This window comes from Microchirus variegatus (genome assembly GCF_963457635.1).
Source record: "Microchirus variegatus genome assembly, chromosome: 18".
Lineage (NCBI taxonomy): Eukaryota > Metazoa > Chordata > Actinopteri > Pleuronectiformes > Soleidae > Microchirus > Microchirus variegatus.
This window is the reverse complement of record NC_139819.1, coordinates 11,800,168-11,819,726: the sequence shown is the minus strand read 5'-3', so window position 1 is coordinate 11,819,726 and position 19,559 is coordinate 11,800,168. Positions and strand designations below refer to the sequence as shown.

Sequence of the window (19,559 nt, the reverse complement as noted above, 5' to 3'; positions counted from 1 at the left end):
TTTGGACATTAAATATTGATACCATCTTACCTAATTTTTCAACTTCCCTTCTTTTCATGTTTAACATAACTGTTTGCCCTGCGACTTCATACTGACTCTATGGAGTTTGGTTCTTTTGTCTATTCATCTCCCACAGCCATGTGAACCATTTCACGGGGATTGTTTATCAGAGTGTATTGCTGACTCAGAAGCAGCCAGTCAGAGCTGTCAGCGTGGATGAGTCTGTTCTGCCCAACACTTCTCCTGCACAATGGCCAGGTATATATATGTATTTTCCTCTGTAGTTTACACAGCATTTGTACTGTAACTTTATCAGGTGTCAACAAACCAGACATGAACATGAGTTAACATATTTGCTTTGGACTGTTTTTCTCAACTCTTGAAAATATACTCACTTAAGGCCGTAGGATGATTGCTTTGAGATAAAATTATAGTGCTCATGTTTATTATGAACATGAGTACTATGGTTCTTAGATGTGTTTTACTAGTTTTCTGAAGACAAGGGAGGTCTCTAGTATGTGAGCATCATAGAATGTCATGTTATGAAATGTTCTAGCACAGAAAATAGAATCAGCTCATTGTTGCTTTGGTCTTTTTTTGATATGTTGCTAAGATTTCATTGTTTTGGTCTTTTATTGATATGTTGCTAAGATTTCTTTATATTATTTCACAATATGGTGATGAAGAGTGGACTTTATTTCCATAGTGGTTTTTGTTCCTCAAACACTTGCAGGGCTTTTACAGATTCTGCCATTTTTCTCTCTCCTGTCCTGCTTTTCTTTACCCATCCCTCTCTCTAGGGATCGCTTCTCTGGTTCGCCTTCTGAGCTCAGCAGGCGAAGAGAGTCAGCCAGGCTTGACTGTGCTGCTCTGTGAGATCCTAACGGCTGTATTCCTCAGCTTGTTTGTTCACGGCATGGCCACTCACTCCAGCCAAGAGCTCTTTCGCGTCATGGCCCACCCACTCAACAGCAAGCTATGGGTGACAGTGTTTGGAGGAGGAGCACGGACTCCTGTCATAGAGAAACTCAACAGCCCAACAAGGACACCCCCACCAGGTGATTGTGGCAATCTGTCTGTGTGGGGTTTGTCTTTCTTTGGTGACCCACTCCTGAAATCAAATTAGTCCTGCTAAACTAATTCGCCTCCTGTCTGTAGGTTATAGTGAAATCCATCAAACTATTACTGAGAGAGCCGTTTCCATCGCACACTCTCTGCAGATCTTTCTAATAGTTGGCAGTAAATCTAATGTAATGAAGTGTGACTCATATTTATGAAAAAAAATGTGTTTGTTTTCAGCAACATATTTCTAATATTTTAAAGTACTATATCTAGATAGGCCTGTGTATTTTATAAGATTATAACATGCATATAAAGAGTATATAGATATAATAATACTGTGACAAACACTTTCTTGACACAGCTTCTCCGAGTGCCTCTGACAAAAAGTCCAGACGATTCAGGCTTCTGTCATCGCGCAGTGGATCCAAAGAGGAGTCTGGGATCGAGCGGGAGGGGCCATCCAGTCCTAAACATGTCCCTGTAGTGGAACAAGAAGCTCCCTCCATCTTTAAAGAGCGATTTGTTCCTCCGGAGCTCAGCATTTGGGATTACTTTATTGCCAAGGTAAAAACTAAAAAGTGTTGAAATTATGGCCATTTAATTTCTTTTGCGTTTATCTTGACAAACTTCAATTAACTTCATATTTATTAATTATTCATATATTCATGTTAAATAGCACATTTATAGTTTGGCCATAGGACTGAACTTTTTTTGGTTACAGTAATTCTGGTGAGATAAAGTCTTTTTGTGTAGCAAATGTAGTTTATGTGTCCTCTTCATTGTTGTGTCATTTAGCCTTTGCTGCCACCATCGGAAAACAGAATAAGGTACGACTCTGAGGAGAGCCAGGGCAGTCAAGATGAAGACGACGACGATGACTATGACTATGATGATGTGTTTGACCCCAACTCTCCAAAACGAGAGCATTCAAACCACAATTCATACAGGTAATAACAACTCAGACATTATTACAGCAAAGAGAGTCTAGTGTTTGCAGTCTTGTAGCTTTTGTTTTTAAAGCCATAATCTGATTTGTGATGGCTTTTTCTCCCACCTAGCTGGTGTTTAATGCGTCTGGCAATGGTGCAACTGGTGTTGGTCAACCTCAAGTCCTTTTACCCAATGGCAGGATATGATCTATTGGGTAAATGCCCAACACACTCTATGACATACTAACATCCAGCACTTTGATAAGTGTCGCCCCATTTCCTACTTCATTTATAAGCTAATTGTTTCGATGTTTTTGCTTTTATTAAAATAGACCTGCCTGTGGGCTCTCCTCTGTGTCATGCTGTCCTGAGGACTCTTCAAAGATGGGAACAGGTGTTGCAGAAAAGGCTGGAGATCTTTGGGGGGCCACCTTCCACATACATCCCCACACACCTCCAGGATGAAACAGCCACTCCTGGCCCTGCCTTGCTGAGGCACAAAGCCCTGTTTGAACCATCCAACACACCATTCAGGTACGACAATAAATATCTAAATACTCTTGCAGAGTAACACGAGCTATAAAGGATTAATGAAATGTTTGGGGGAAATAATTGTTTTTCAATTTGTATTGAAAATTCTGAGTCACCTTCTGTTGGTTTTTGTATGTTCACAAAACAGTTGACTTGTCCTTAATATCATCTCAAACCTTCAGATACACTGGTCAGCTTTTAAACTATAAACACTATGCTCTGTAGGAGTTTATTGTTCTTGGAACAAAAACACCAAAGGCATAAATCAGAAATACTCTTTTAAACACTTCAAGGTCTAATTTATTTTCATTAATTATGTTAAAAACATGGAGAACATGGAAATTGTTTTTCAGTTCGGCTAAAATTTTAACATAGTCGAAACATATTAGCAAGTTTTTAGCATTTTTGTTTTCTTTTTTAAAAAGTGTATCAAATTAATTAATCAGTGAATGTGTATAAAATACAGAGGACAGCTTAAGGCAAATATTTCACTGAGTTCATTAACCTCACAGCCTCAGGGAAGAAAATACACCTTAGCCTTGTCCGTGGTCTGAGGATGTGCAGCCTTCTGCCTGAAGGGAGGGAGTGAACACCTGGGCTGGCTGGGGCCCGTCATGATATTTAATGGTCTGCTCCTGCACCTGGTGATGTAAATATCCTCCAAAGAAGGGAGGATGCTGCAAGTTATTTTTGTATCAGGTTTAACAATGCTGCAAAGACAAATTTCCAGCATCGTTGTGCTTCAGTGAACAGATGAGACAGATTTAATCAGTGTTATTGTTTATATACGGGAGCTGTTCTATTCTTTCCAGGACATCCCACCATTCAGCGCTGCCAGTGAAACGCTTATGGCAGTTTCTGGTAAAGCAGGAAGAAGTGCAGGAGACCTTCATCAGAAATATCTTTACCAAGAAACAGGACCCAAATGAGGTACATCATATTTATCCCATGATAACCTGTTACACCATCTCTGTTGCACAGCTAGCACATTGTGTTGATTAACATCAAATAATGCATACGTTCACATTGTGATTAAAATCAATAGCACATCCCTCCTAAGGCAAACCACATCCCTATTGCTTTGACAACTCTGTTGATGCATTTGTGCATTTCCTTTTGGTCTGCATGCCAACCACCTGTGTTATTAGTGCCTCCCGATGTCTCCAGCATGTTGATGCTTTTAATTGTATTCAAATAATTACACACTGTTTGATTAACATACGAATAATTCAGTTTCCTTGTGTGTTTGCATGGTTCATCACCTTTTGTTGTGTGTTGTGTGTGTGAATGTGTCTGCTCAATGCTCCTTCCCCAAAACATTAAAGTTGGTTGTGGACCAGACTGACAATATGAAATATTCAGGGATGGACGTGACGGGAAACAATCAGGTATTGTGTCTTAAATGAATTATTGATTATTGGAGTGGGCTGGGCTCGATATCAACCTCAGTACCTTTTGCAATACTTCTCATTTGAAACTGACAAACTGACTTGTTTTTTGTTTGTTTTAATAGTGTTGACACTATGAATGTATATTGGCTAAATTTAGAAAAAAGTTTTATAGCAATTTGAATTGCATGTTCCACAGATGAGAATTAAGTATAGCATTGGTACTGATGTTGAACATTTTCAAAAAGTACTCAGCCCTATGGGTGAAGCAAACATTTTCATGGTAAATAAAGGTAAATAATAATCCTAGCAATTAAATACCTTAAAAGTAAAACCATGCCATTTGCCTCTTTTCTTATCAAAAAGAAGAAAAAAAATACCCTTCATCTTACTTGTAAGGTAACATAAAAACCCTTCCGTGACTTTAGTCACAGTTGAAATCACTGGTTTCAAAACTAGATTTTTGGCCACGATATCATGCCAAGGCTGAATCATGAAAACGAAAGAATGTGCGTCATACAATATATTTACATTCACTATACTACAAAATGGCATCGTTTTATCTGTGAGTGTTTGTATGGTGCAAAAAATATATTTTCATCATTGATAACGGGACTTCTGACTTGACAAGTCCATTGGGTAAACACTGCCATACGCTGCATTAGATGTTAAATGTTAAACTTGGTACAATGTGCGGCGATTAATATAAATGGAAACATTGTGCATCATCGTCATGTACCTTTTTACTTAGAGGAATAGAAAACATGATCTGTCACATATAATCGTAGAAATATTAAACGTATGATCTTGACAGAAATACACTACGAGTGTTTTAAAGGCTATGATCTTTGAATGTTCATGTCATGATTTGATATTAATCTTGCTTTTAGCAATTCTAAATATTTATGTGAACCGTAAATTGAACCCGTACACTGACGCTTCATGGAGGTTTTCTAATATGCCTCATGCTGTGCAAGCTGCCATGTTATAGTTATTCCGTTTGGTTCTATGTTAATTAAGCCACTCTCTCGAAGGACAAGCTATGATGCTGAATAGCTTCTGATTAATGGGCCCGGCAATGTCACAGTGAATCTCAGTCCCAGTAGGATTATGGGCTCTGTGAAAATGGCAAACCACCATATTTTGATTTTTGTTCGTCAAGTTTTACTTAATAACATCTGACAGAAAAAAACATGGTCTTTTCCCCTTGAATGAATCCAGTAAAGACTTGCATTCAATCCCATGTTAAAATGATGTCTATATCTCTTTTGACTCTGCCTTCATTGTGAAACATCAGCCCAGAGCTATTGCACAGTACAGTATACTTTGCTACTATATCCCTTAGGACCTATATGGTACAGTGTGTGCTTGTGCACATTGCTTAGGGGTTGTGCTCATACTGTTAAATGGCACATCGTTGTTACTCTTCACTGGCTGCTGCTCGGGTTAACTGTGTGGCCTCATATGTCCTATCTTATAAAGGCATAACAAAGAGTAAGCCCAGTGAGAGACTTGGTTCTTTCTTCTCATCAGTTCTGTTATCGTCCACACTTACTTTTATCAGCCCTTCTCATGGCTCTTGTCAGGTCAGTGGTTCTGTAGCATGAAGTGAAATATATCTGAAAACATTTGTCTGCAGGAAAAATGTACTAATGTTCCAGCTGCAATGATTTCATCTGCACGGTTGTGATTTATTTTTGTGTATGTGTTTGCTTCTCTGCGCAGACTGAGTCAGATCGAGACTGCCCTGGAGGAAAGGCACGCATCATACACAAGGAATCGGACATCATCACAGCCTTTGCCATCAACAAGGTATTACTCTTTTCCACCAATGCTGCTGAACAACACTGTACATGAGAAAAAACATTATTTATCATTATTTGGAGACCAATAAATCAATTACTACTGCTAGTTTTGACCCAGTTGTGTGTAGAAGCAGTTGTTTTTAGTTTGGTAAAGTTGTTAAACCGCTTACACAATAATAATAATGATAATAATAAAATAAAAATGTGTATTCAGAGTCTGGTTTTAACCTATAGTGGATTCATACAGAATTTATAACACAACTCCGGGCACAACTCACCATATTCTAGCCATTTTTTGCATTGAGTACTGTTTTTTGCTTGAATACAGCCATTTATTTAAAGGGGAAAATGGTTTACTTCTCACACCTCACTGACAGCTGCACTTTGGCTTTGTGAACAAGTGACCTTAAGTTCTCTTTGAAGGACTGACGGTCCATAATTTCCGCTTGTTATGAGTCACATGTCACTGCACAAATTTATGGCTCTGTTTTTGTTCGATCTGGTGCTGGAACCATCAAACCAATCGTAACAGACAAAAAGATTGTGTAATTTGACCTTGGCATCACCATCACCTTGTTCTCCCTACCTCTGTCCTCTTCGTCAGACATCTATTTCGTTCACCACATCATGTCTCTGTCTGTTTCCTAGGCAAATCGTAATTGTTTAGTCATGGCCTCCACCCATGACATTCAGGAGCTGGATGTGTCCTCCATTTTGGCCACACAGATCATGACATGGATAGATGATGATGACGCTGAAGCCAAAGGGTAATAGAGGAATCTGTGTGTGTGTGTGTGTACATGTGCATACTGTATTTGATGATGTCACCAGCTGTGAGTTCAACCAAAGAAACATCAACTCACCTTTTCACCTTCATACCAGCAGAGTGTGGGCGGGGCACAATGTGATTGCTTCAGTGATGGTTGTGTGGGTGGTGTACATACATCAGTATTGTTTGTCTGTATGGCTGCAGCATAATCACTCTGTATTTATATGCAGCTGCTTCTTTATTGATGGATAGATAAAGACTGAATCTCATAAAATCTCAGAATAAGGGCACTTTCGATGTCTCTTCTTGTTGCTGTTCCTGTCTCAATAGCTTACTTAATGCACAAGAAAAGATTGTTGTAGATATTATTTAATAATGGCTGAATATAGTTATTTCTTTTTTTACCTCCTAAGAACTCTTAATGTGAAATTACACTTTGTAATGGTAATCAGACACATCTTCTTCCACAACAAACAGCTCTTTATCCGTCTGTGATATTAACTGTATTTTGTCATCATGACATGTCATTATAAAACCTATTTCTAAATATGATTCTATCCGTAGTGTTGGAGGCGATGACTTCCTGGTGATCCATACACGTGACGACTTTGCTGCCCTCCATGGCACCACACCGTACACCCGCAGTAGCCCCGGTACACCCATCAACATGCCATGGCTGGGAGGTCTGCAGACAGGAAGGGGGGCAGCCATGGTGAGCTCTAAACCAGTTTTTTGTTGTTGTTGTTGTTGTTTTTTACCTGAATCAGTATGAGCAAATCACTATGAATGTATACTGATGACTGAAAACAGGTCAATGACGTACAGTAGATTTGATAGAAGTTGAACAATGTTTTGAGTGCACTCGGTGCTTAGTGTGCAGCTGCCTCCTTCAGTTTGTGTTAATGCTTTAGTCATTTGTTCACCCCCACCCCCTTTTCCCTGCTGCATTCTGTTGTTTTCTATGTTTTCAGGCTGCAAACTGTTTCTACTCATCGCGCTACTGTAGTAGAGTTGAGGTGTAGGCAGTAGGTTGTGGATAATGAGGGACTTACTGGTACATTGCCTTTATTATTTATTTTACAAAAAATAATTTTGCAATTAAATGGTCAGTCAATCTTCTACTTTGGTGGGAAAATGCCAAACGTTACCCTCTTCCAGCTTCGTTGACGTGTTGCTTCCCTTTGCTTTAAATTCAACATCTTTGTGATTTGGACTGTGTGACAAAAATGTACTATTTTTTTAGGGGTGAACAATTAATCGAATTTTAATCGAAATCGCAATATGGCCTACTACAATTTTCAAATCGCAAAATAATCGCAATTAGATATTTATTCAAAATTGTTCAGCCCTGCTATTTTTGTATTATCAAAAGTTTTTGGTCACATTGCTGTATTATCCACACAACATTTCTGATGTAGGAGATTTCAATTGGCCAAACAAAAAAGCAAAAAACAAAAATAACGAAGACTAGAGCTGATAATTCGTCTTTGTTTTGGCTGAAAGCGTCATGACTACTTTCCTGTGCTTCCCTCATTGATTTACAAAGTCATTAAATGTCCAATGCCTCGGCTTGTGAACACGGTTCTCTTTTTATCTTCTTGTTTACATTTTTGTGGCAGTTGGCATCTGTTATGTTGCATCATAGACCTCCTTCTTATTCCTTATTTCTTGCTTGTCACCATATTGAAGGGATTTGGTGTCAAAAAAACTGAATGTTGTTTTATGGAATCATCTCTAAAAGTTGTTTTTTTTAAAGCAGAGAAACTTGGCAGGAGCAGTGGGGAGGGAGATCGATTTGGTTCTGGTGGTTGCAGTGTTTTTAAGTGGAGCAGTAGTGAGTCATGTTTGTTGATGTGTACCAGTTTGTTCACTGCTCTTGTTATGCAGTCTGGACACTAAGAGCAACTTTGCATTTATTTATTTTACAGGCAGTTTGCTCAGGGTTGGAGCAGAATACAATTTACTTCACTACAATTGTACTTGTGGTACACAAATCATGCACAATTTCAAGGTGCTTTCCAGACTTAGGTTATAAGCGACTTTACAATTAAAAAAAAAAAAGAGAAACCCAACAGTTCTCACAGTGTGCAAGGACAAAGTGACAGTTTAAAAGGAATCATTTCTTATTACAAGAAGAAATCTCTCAGTGTGAGCAACCATTGTCCTTGACAGGTTTGGAAAATAGGAGATAAAAAGAGAAGAGAGGAGAAAGGAATGGGAGACTGGGGGAAAGACTGGGGCAATTCAGGGCCAGGAACAGTTGTGTAATTGTTGTTTTTAAAGTCAAACTGGGTGTTATGAGTACAACAATAATGCTAAAACTTGGAGATAATAATAATAAATAGTAGTATTAGTGGCATGAGATGTGTCACTAAAAGAATGTTGTTCAGGTCCACAGTGTGAAAATAGCCATGCGTTTTGTCTACAATGTTGACTAATTGTTGCAGCCCTACTTGTTAATGCAATTCAACAGCAGTTTTACCAGATCAAACCTAGTTTAACATTTTAGGTTCTTACCAGCCTCCTGCCCGAATTTACTGCAGTTGCATCGATTTGAAGGCTGTGGCATAGGATTAACTTGGCCCAGAGTGACAGGTGCAGGAGCAGGTGCTCGGAGAGGGTGCACCTCCACCAAGGTTAAGACCCTGTCTCAACATTTTAAAGAAAGTAAATAAAAATCTGAACCACTCCAAAATTGAATAGGATCCTCCTTGCCTCACGCACCACCTTTCAAAAAAAAAAAAAAGTGATGGGTTCAGTAGTTTTTGAGTAATCCTGCTGATGAAGATCAATAAAAATCTTGTTGGCCTTGAGAGCAAGCTCTTGTCTCTGCTTGATAGTATCAGCTCATCCCTAAACACAAGACCTGTTTACACAGTAGAGACCTCCTTCAAGACATAACAGACTGTCATGCCGAGGTTAAAACGCCTCACTTGATTAGCCTCAATGCGGCAATTCTGTTAATCAGTTTAACCCGTTAGCGTCTACTACTACTGTCTGTAGGATAATGAAATATTACCAAATAGAATACACACAGCTTACAATCTACATATACAACACAAAGGATAAATACTATGCAATATATATATATACATACACATATATGTATATATGTATATATATATGTATATGTATATATATATATATATATATATATATATATACATAAATACATATATATATATATATATATATATACAATCGACATAGAGCTTACTGTCCATTGTAGTTTAATCATAAATACAATACCATCAAAGTCCTCAATTAAACCCATAACACACTGATTAATGGTTGGCAATCATGGATAGTAGTTGATTTATTACAAATCAATAATTGCAACCACGAAATAATCACGCAGTAATGTGTCAAAGAAACATCTAGCAACACCTAACCATAAACTACGCCCCACAAACAGTCGTACGGGAAACTGGATTAGATGGGGATTAGAGAGTGTGTACAGATCAGTTTACTGTGACAAGCGTGTGTGTGAACAACAAAAATGTGTTACATAAAACATGTAAGAAAAATAGGAATTTGAACCTAATCCGATTGTCTTGTCTCCAAACGTCACTGTGTGCACTGACACAGACGGAATGATTCAATAAATAATGTCACTGATGGGAAAATAAATGAATGATGCGCTGTGATCAAGACTTAAGCAACAAATTAAACTTTAAAGTCCATCTCAAATGCAGCCGGCAAGAGAAGTCTTCATATTGTTTCTGTCTTAGCGTCTGCTCCCTTTAACTCATTACAGGCAACAACAAAAAACAAAAGCGAGAGAAATATCAAGTCAAATATTGTGTTTGCATTGTGTCTCTTTCCACAGTGATGCTGAATAAACCCACAAATGACAAAATACCAGATGCCAGATAAATAAGCCAGCAACATTGACTGTTTCCCTGTGTGTTACAGGCTGCAGAGCTGCAGTTTATATAACTCTGTATTATTATTATTATACAGCAGCAGTTCTTACAGCATCCCTATTTACCACGTTGAATTTGTGCTAATGTTGGCTAAGCATCTTCTCCTCCTCCTCTTCACTTTTCCCAGATGATTAAGAGAAACATCAATAATGTGAGAAGAATGACCTCGCATCCCACGCTGCCTTACTGTGAGTAGAACTCTTAATATCTGTTACTTCATTAGAAGATAGCTCCCTAAAATGTGTTAGACATCATTTAAAAAAGCTTTTTGGAACCAGAACACTGTAGAAAATAAAAAAAATATTTATTTCTTCCGTTTCCTAGACCTGACGGGAGCTCAGGATGGTAGCGTCAGGATGTTCGAGTGGGGTCACTCCCAGCAGATCATCTGCTTCAGAAGTCCGGGAAACTCCAGAGTCACCAGGATACGATTCAACCACCAAGGGAACAAGGTTATAAACCCTAGCCTGGCCAGGAATAGTCTGGCATCGCCGCTGATGTCAAAAGTATTTTTAGCCTTGAAGTCTGCATTGTGATGTGTGCCTGTCAGATCCAGCAACACCTTCACACTTCCTCTTACAACTTCACCATCCAGACACAAACCACAGTGGGGAGTTTGGCTTCAGCACACATTGTTCTTCAGCTGAGTGATTCAGCCGCTCTGAACTCAGGCACTCGCCTCTAGCTAATAATATTCTCAGATGGTGTCTCTCCTGTGCCAGTACTATCTGCTCTGACCAGGAGTTAAATATGCTTAAAAACTGGAAAGAAAGAAATTGTATATCTCTTGACTTCAGTTGTGTAAGAGGTGCACGGACACGCCACACTGTTAAAATGTTATCGCACAATGCAATTCACCAAAAAGGAATGAAGGATCTACATCTACTTTATGTCTTTCTGATATAAATGAAAGCAATTTGTTCTGTGTCTCAGCAAAATCTCATATCTGCTCTGTGAACATTTTCTGCAGTTTGGTATCGTCGATGCTGACGGTGGTTTGAGTCTGTGGCAGACCAACACCAGTGGGAATGCCCCCAAACCATTCTTGGTAAGAAACATCTAAAGCCAAATGGTTTTCCAAACCTGTCTTTTATTTTTGGATTTTTGTTTACACTTGGTAAGCAACAATCCTGCTTCTCTATGACTGTCATTAATATCTCATTTGTTTCTCTCTGCCAGACGTTGCAGTGTCACAACAAGACGGCTCATGACTTCGTCTTTGTGGGCTCCTCCTCCCTCATTGCCACTGCAGGTCTTTCAACAGACAACAGGTATTGAATTATCTGCCTTGAAATTCTTATTAGATGCTGAATCTTTGTCCATCAAGTTTCTTCTTCTGCTGTGGCCGATGAGGACAAAGGTGTCCTTTGATTATGATATAAGGATTTGGGTTATTTTTGTCTCCACAGGAACGTGTGTTTGTGGGACACTCTGGTGACTCCTGCTAACAGCCTCGTTCATGGTAAGACTGGGCACAATTTGATTGATGCCATGTCAGTTTTTGAAACAATAAGTTCACAGACATCACCTGCTACCAAGCACCGACTGGACCATACTAGCTGTCAGTCACATTGTGTCCACTTATACGTGCCATGCTTAAAATGGGAAGATAATTTACAAATTTGACATTGTGTTCTATCAAAAAAGACTTAAAAATAGCGACTTGCGACCCTTAATTCCTCAAGAAAATCTTTAGTGACGTTACAAGTAGGGTAAGTTATTTTTGCAACCAGCCAAAAGGCTACGTCTGTTTTTATATTATCGTCTATGGTTAACGGTAAATTAACCTGCCACAGTTTCAATAATTGATTGTTGATGTTAGAGTTTAGCTTAACGAACTATCTTTACTTACTCTCAAATGTAAAGATATGCTGGTTTACTTATTCTTCCACAATATTACCATATAACCATATTTCAGCTTGGTCTATGATTTGCATTTTGTTGACCCCACATTTTTAATTTGTTTTTCCTGTCGATGCATCCCTGTTTCTCTGTATTTTTGCCCTCCATCTCATTCTACATGTTTCTGTGTCTCCGTAGCTTTCTGCTGCCACGAGTCGGGTGCTACCGTGCTGTCGACGGCCCCCAGGCAGCAGCTGCTTATCACAGGTGGGAGGAAAGGTTGGATCAGTGTCCTGGAGCTTCCCCACAGGCACCAGCGGCAGAGCTTCCAGGCCCATGACTCACCGGTCAAAGCACTTGCTGTTGATGTAATTGAGGACTTCTTTATCAGCGGATCAGCAGAGGGCAACATCAAGGTAAATCTGACTTAACTCTTTTTTTCTGATTCATTCATTTCAAAACACAACAAGCGAGAAATGTTGCATCAAGTTTTTTTTTTTGGTATATATTAAAAGTCCAGTTTTAGTCAATTAAAATCAAGCTAGTCTTAGTCAGACTAACATACCTTGATGATGCGATTCATAGTCTGATTACTCCTGCATTTATACACTTCGTCGAACTAGAGTCGGACTTTGCCTGGTCTTTGACCCGCAAGTAGAAGGAGACTGCAGTACTGTTGCTGGAAAAGAACAAACAACACAATGACATTGACTAGAGCAAAAGCTTAGGAGACTTTTTTGGACTTTTCATGAACAACATGTAGATAGAACCGCGATCCATCTCGCTGTTCACCGTTTGTTTTTCTGTGATGTAAAGATCAGATATAGAGAGAAACAGCACCACCTATGGAGGCGGAGTCAGACGTACGCACCGATTTTCTCATCCGCATATATGCATACATGGACTCGACAAGTTGTCTGATTGTCCGTCTTAGTCAGACTAAGGCCTAAGCTTGACTAAATTGTGCACGTAAACACACTGACTGTCAGTTAGAAATTAAAACCAGAGACACTGTGTGGCTCCATGTGACATATTTGAAGACGACAAGCCGACCCCACCCTCCTGTCACATCAGTAAAAGTTCAGCACTCTACCTGTAGCTAATTTAAAACAACGTTTCATGCATCATTTCCGCCGCGACTCCTCCTGGTGAAATATGACTCTGAAAATCCTTTTGTGTGATCTTTACTTTAGAGAAAACTTTGTTTAAGTTTCAGAATAAGTCATAGAAGTTCTGTGACTTTTCAAAAGAAAATTATGAATTTTGTAAGAGAGCTCCAGTGGGGAAAAATGGCTCAAAAAACTGACATTTGCATTACAAAGAGCCTTTGTAGCAGCCACGTGTGAATCTGTCATCGGTCCTGCGTGATGACGATCCATGGAGACAGAAAAGTCACAGGCACATTTTAAATCATAAGTATCGTACTTAATCCAAAGTGTGATAGACCTTCTGCTCACAACAATAAGTCCAGGCAGCCTGTGAGCCACATGCCGCCCATGAACAACTTCATAGTGGCCCAGTCTGTGGTTTCACCAGAAATAACTAGAGAAACACTTTTCTCTGTCCCTTAAGATTCCTACAGTCGTCTGACAGGTTTGATAGCAGAGTTAGTGCTTTTATTATTCTTTTGAAGACACTTTGAGATGTCTGTGGGTCGTAAAGGACATATTTTTGTCTTATTTCAAAGAGAAACAAATGCTAATATTGTGCAGCTTTTGGATTTTATGCACCAGAGATGGCGAACATGTTTATTTTTGTCGTCTATTTTTTTTTTTTACGCACTTAGAGGCGTGGGAAGTAATAAATAATTGTATTTCTAGTTCTTTTTATTATTTTTTTAATGCACTTTTTGATGTTTTAACCTACTGCAGAAAAATGGCCTGGCTAAATTTCTTGATTTTAATATGTGGCCCAACTGAGTTTTTAATCGTCTAGTCCTGGTATAAGTGATGGTTACTGGAGGATATGGTGTGAAAAGGTGTGCGAATTAGTGAAAAAGTGTATGCACTGAACAGGCAGGATATTGTGATTAGAGCTGAAACAATTAATCAATTACTAAATTAATCGTCAACTATTTTGATAATCGATTGATCGGTTTGAAGCTTTTTTCGTGATTAAAACAAGATTTCTGATTGTTTTAACTTCTTCAATGTGAATATGGTGTTCCTTTCTTTGCTCCACATAACAAGGACATCTTTAAAACTGAATCATTTTGGTCTGTGGACAAAACAAGACATTAAAGAACATAATCGACAGATTCATTGATTATGAAAATAATCGTTAGTTGCAGCTCTAATCGTGACTTATGTGACCGTCTTCAGTTAATCTACTATTTTTTAACTCGCAGCTGCGGTTGAATGTGTTGTCACAGATCACACAGCTTTCACTCAAAGGATGAAGCCGCTGCATTGTGCCGCTGTACGAGCACCGACGCAGCGCACGTCTGCTTGAAATTCAAATGACTTTTATTCTGGATGATTGCTCACACACACAAAAAAAAAAAAAACCTCTCCAAAGATCTGTGCGGTGTTACTCATCTGAGGTTGTTAATTGAATAACAGCCAAATTAAAAATGCAATATGGCTTTGCTGCAAAAGCTTTCAAAGAATGTGATGAGAAGAGCGTGATGAGAGTCCACGGCCCTGGAAGATTAACTAAAGTATACAGATTAAGTCGAGAAATACCTTATCAAATAATAAAGCTCCCAGGCTGAGAATATGAACCTAAACTGTGCAAGTTATGCAAGAACATGATGGTTCTCACTGGAAGCTCTTCATGTGTTCACAGTTTCTGCTCTGACACTTTAAAGAGAGAATTAACTTAAAACATTGCAGAGTTAATTTTCTCTGTTTTCCTCCTGACTGTCAACAAATCTAGTGATGAATGAGACCAAAGCTGGTATTATAGTCTGTCTAAGTGTCAGGCCAGAAAATATGTTTCTATTGAAGATTTAAAAACAAAAATCAAAACAGATCATAAAGGTGTTTATTTTTCTATGAATTTATTTGTAACTTTTTGACACAAAAGCCATGATGCTACTGACTCTGGTCCAGTATTTATAGCTATAATCTGTAATTGCTTTGTAAAACATTCTTTTATAGTATGTTATTTTGTTCGGGATGTCCTGATCCCGATCTGTAGAACTTTGTCCAACTTCAATTTTCTTTAAGTGTTAATTAACTCGTGGTAGGTGAAGTTTAACAGCAGTTTAACAGTCTTTGCACAGAATATAAAGTCCAGGCACCGTTACGTACCAGTTAGCTCCGTTAGCTGCATTAGCCGCTTTTAGCGCCGTTAGCGCGCCTACAGTCGAACTGGAGCGGTCTGTTTATTAAACGAAAAGAGCAGCGCTACAAATAGCCAGCGCACCTGTGTACTGCGTATGTGCGCCTCTTGTTTTTGAAGTTTAGCGTTACTTTAGAGACTCATTTTAGCAATACGTAAACATGACGTCCACGGGCGTCTTTTTTTCCGGTCAGTCGTCATGCGTTAATGCCGTTAACCGCCGCTATCACGTTAACACACCCAGCACTAGTTAAAAGACTCAAGTAGCTCTCTGGTTTAGAGTGTACAGTTGACCTCTGCAAGTTTTTGGACTGTGGGAGGAAACCGTAGTACAGAAAAACAAAGTAGAACCCGGGATGCAAACCGGCAACCTTCTTGCCACGAGGCAGGGGGTGTTAATATAGACAGTTTTTTACTGTATATACTTGATACAGACTGTAGTTTTACTTATACACACTGTTCAAAATTGGTAATAACATCTGACCTCAGTGATCTGATCACATGTAGACCGCACTAAGAAAGACTGTTCACACCTGACATTAAACTTTGTCCTGTGACCACATATGTATAAAATATTACTTGCAAAATCAACATATGGATGCTTTTTTTTTGTGTAAAAAAAAATATACAACTGCCATTGGATGAAGCGACGTTAGTGAGGTTGTTTTTAATCTGTCCTGAGGATGTCTCGTGTTCATGCAGCACAGGTCCACATACGATATGTCCTCAAACCACATCCAGATCTGGTTTCTGAGATCAGAATGGACTGAGAGCATCCAGATCTGGGCTCTGCCTGTGATCAGATCACCGAAGATGGATGTTAATACCAGGTCTTAATGGGGCCTTGGTGACACTAGAGGAAAAAATAAGAGGAGAGCTGAATGATTATAATTCATCCTGAAGGAGACGTGCACGTCTGCTCAAATTTAAATGGCAATCCATCCAGTAGTTGATGAGATATTTTTCGAAGGTATGTTTTTACTGCATTTGCACAAGTGGGAATTTATTGCAGCAAGATAATCTGTGTGCCATCATCTTAAAATTAACTACAGTGCCCATTTTGTAATCTCAGAGGGATGAGCTGAATCAGAGGGAGCAGCAGCAGGATCACTTTGAGATTTAATCTCTTTTATATGCCACGTTTTCACTTCATAGAATCTTTCCCCGTCTCTTCCAGGTTTGGAGTCTGGCCACACAGGGTCTCCTTTTCTCCTTCCCAAACGAACACGCTCGCCAGTCCCTGTTCAGGAACCTGGGCACCGGTGTGATGCAGATAGAGGTGGGACCAGCCAATCACATTTTCTCCTGCGGCGCCGACGGAACGATGAAGATGAGGATCCTTCCGAACCGCTTCAGCGTTGTCAACAACAACAACTACGGCAACCTCAAGAACGATGTAAAATTCTTCATATAGACATAAAAGTGTGGACTTAAAAGCTGTTGAGTTGAATCATGTGAAGTGCAAAGTTGTTTTTTTGGCACTGTTGTGGGGGAAAAGTACCTTCATGCTATTGGTTCCTCTTAGGGTAACATCACCATGACAACACGATGTCATGTCACGTGTTACCAAACGTAGCCAATGAAGAAATATTGACAGGATTTATAGACTTTCACAGAGTGGGAGCGCGTCGTGTAGTCGTGACAGTGACCATGTGACCAAACACACACACACACACACAAACACAAGCCTCTATGAGAGTTTGGAACCATTATGGACGTTTAAACACAGTGGACACAGGGTAAAGACTGAGGGCACATGTTGTTGTATCCCAGGCCCAGAAAGAGATTCTCCCAAAAACAAACCTCCATCTCAGCGTCTGCTGAAGAGCACACGGAGGAGGAGGAGGAGGAGGAGGAGGAGGAGCTGCTGTTTTTGCACAGGAAGAACCGTAGAAGGAGCATGAACAGGTCAGGAGGACGAGTCTTAAAGCAGCGGAACTCCACTCTTTTTTTTTTTTTTTTTTTAGTTCACGTTTGCAGTCATGAAGCAGTCATGAAAACGAGGCGTTCAGGGGATAAAAAACGCGACCGTGTGTGACATCACTGCCTGAACCAGAACCTCAGCACAACCGCAGTCACACGGGTGGACGACAAATGTCCACCACAAGCACATTTAATCCAATCGCCCTTGTGTATCGACGCCCTCGTCGCGAGAAATAAGCAGAAGCAGCAGGTGTCGAGATTAAACCGCTATAGGGAGAAATACAGGATCTACATATCACGCTCACTTTTTTAAAGTTGTTTTTTTTTTTTTGCCTGATTTGAAATGACTTTAAATGTGGTCATAAACAAAAAACCCACATCATATCTCCACATTTTAGAGAATGTGGTTGTTGAATGTCACACGTTATGTATGTAAGAGGAGGGAGCAGCTTAACTCGCTCCGTCCTGTCGTAATAAACTCGGTCATTTTTGTTAAATGAAACCCAACATTTGCTGCTTTATGTCTGAATATATACACGTGATGTCTATTTTATAGCTTTGCGGTTGCCATTCCATTTTTCTTTCTTTTTTTTCCCAAGGTGACGCTTTCAATGTGACTTTTTATATCAGTTGCAGGAACATTGTGTTCTGTAAACATTTAGTATAATGTTGCAATGGTGTTAAGCACATTTTTTTTTTTTCCTTTTTTCTTTTTTTTACATTTTAAAAAAAATTAAACGTACGCCAGGTTTGCCAGCAGGCGTTCCCGTTCGCTTACTGATGACTTTATTTCACTTCCTTTTAATAATTAAGATACTTTAAAAAAAAAAAAGAAACGTGATAATTCTCAGGCAACTTTCGAAGTTATAATAAGTGTCTTTTTATATCATTATTATTATCATTAGCATTAAGGCAATTAAAAGAACAATGTACAAGAGAATCATTCAAAATGTGGAGCTCATTTAATCCAGCTTCATTAAGAGGTTTTGACTTTAATCTACAAGTTCGCTGCCGCCCAGTGTTTTTCTTCCTTTCCCATTTGCACATGAGCTTGAAGCTAAATTATATGTATTCTAATGCATAAAACCACAGAGTTGGATGTCAATAAAAAGACAGTCCAACCATTGTTCATAGAGTAATATGATAATATGAAATGATGTGTTCATCCTGGCTGAGGTGTGTGTTTTTAATTAAAGTGTCCTTAATCTGTTGAGAACGACTTTTGCCATGCCGGCACAGAACTTCAACTGTGGAGCCTGAAGGTGTTGATATTAAGTTGCACAAATAAGCTTTGTTTTGGGGGCGTAGGACAAGTTGCTGTTGATGGGAAGATGAACGTTTTAATGGAAATATCACGTTGTAGTTTGCTCTTCCCTCTCCTCACATCCACACTTTAAATTTCCACCATGTACCACGATTGGAAGTTTGATGTCCAGTTCCGTCATAACTATTGCAGTGGTTAACTCATCATTCTTTGTTTTGAGTGTGTTTGTTTGTTTGTTTTTTTTGTTTTTTTTAATCATCATCCAGGTGCAGCTCACTGCCTCCAGCACACAATCTCTAATCTAACTGCGAACTGAATTGTGTGGGATTTAATAATCCATGATGCTAAACTGACCCACACAGATTGTAGCTGTGCTGCTCTAAAGCAAAACAAATGTACAGTGTAGGAACATTTAATATGATGCAGATTTATTGCAGTTACGTGCATATATAAATATATATATATACATCCATAGAGTAGGCTTCTCGTAAAAACTGCATATTCTTAGCTATTAGTCCTAGATAAACAGCAGTTAACGACAAAAGCCACTTTATAAAGTATAGAAGTCCATATGAATAAAGGTCTATTTATGAAACGTGTGCATTTTTAGGATTATAGACTTGTTGATCATAAAGCAAATATAATCTTATTCTGTGCTCTTCTTTGTTTGATTTTAAATTTGGGAGCTTGAACAACCTCGTGAGAAAAATGATGTAAACTCCAGCAGAAACTGGAGAATAGAATAAATTTTACTATAATCTTTGTTTTTTTTTGTCTACTTATTTTCCCTCACTGGACTAAATAAGAACCAAATCAACTCTTCTGCGACTTCTTC

The 19,559-nt window shown here is 39.0% G+C and overlaps 1 protein-coding gene across 1 annotated transcript in view; it reads left to right on the top strand.

Moving 5' to 3' along the window:
• The window catches only part of dmxl1 (Dmx like 1), a gene marked incomplete at both ends in the record, with an annotated part of 43,135 nt that extends 26,184 nt beyond the window's left edge, over positions 1-16,951 (top strand). Inside the window, 18 exons of the mRNA XM_083904485.1 lie at positions 137-258; positions 801-1,058; positions 1,424-1,626; positions 1,858-2,009; positions 2,121-2,206; positions 2,324-2,525; positions 3,335-3,452; positions 3,848-3,910; positions 5,636-5,722; positions 6,364-6,482; positions 7,049-7,196; positions 10,538-10,598; positions 10,735-10,862; positions 11,381-11,458; positions 11,590-11,681; positions 11,820-11,872; positions 12,451-12,668; positions 16,715-16,951. Of these exons, the coding sequence (XP_083760611.1) occupies positions 137-258; positions 801-1,058; positions 1,424-1,626; positions 1,858-2,009; positions 2,121-2,206; positions 2,324-2,525; positions 3,335-3,452; positions 3,848-3,910; positions 5,636-5,722; positions 6,364-6,482; positions 7,049-7,196; positions 10,538-10,598; positions 10,735-10,862; positions 11,381-11,458; positions 11,590-11,681; positions 11,820-11,872; positions 12,451-12,668; positions 16,715-16,951 (2,425 nt within the window). The remainder of the gene's footprint in view (positions 1-136; positions 259-800; positions 1,059-1,423; positions 1,627-1,857; positions 2,010-2,120; positions 2,207-2,323; positions 2,526-3,334; positions 3,453-3,847; positions 3,911-5,635; positions 5,723-6,363; positions 6,483-7,048; positions 7,197-10,537; positions 10,599-10,734; positions 10,863-11,380; positions 11,459-11,589; positions 11,682-11,819; positions 11,873-12,450; positions 12,669-16,714) is intronic.
• Between the last annotated feature and the right edge of the window lie 2,608 nt (positions 16,952-19,559).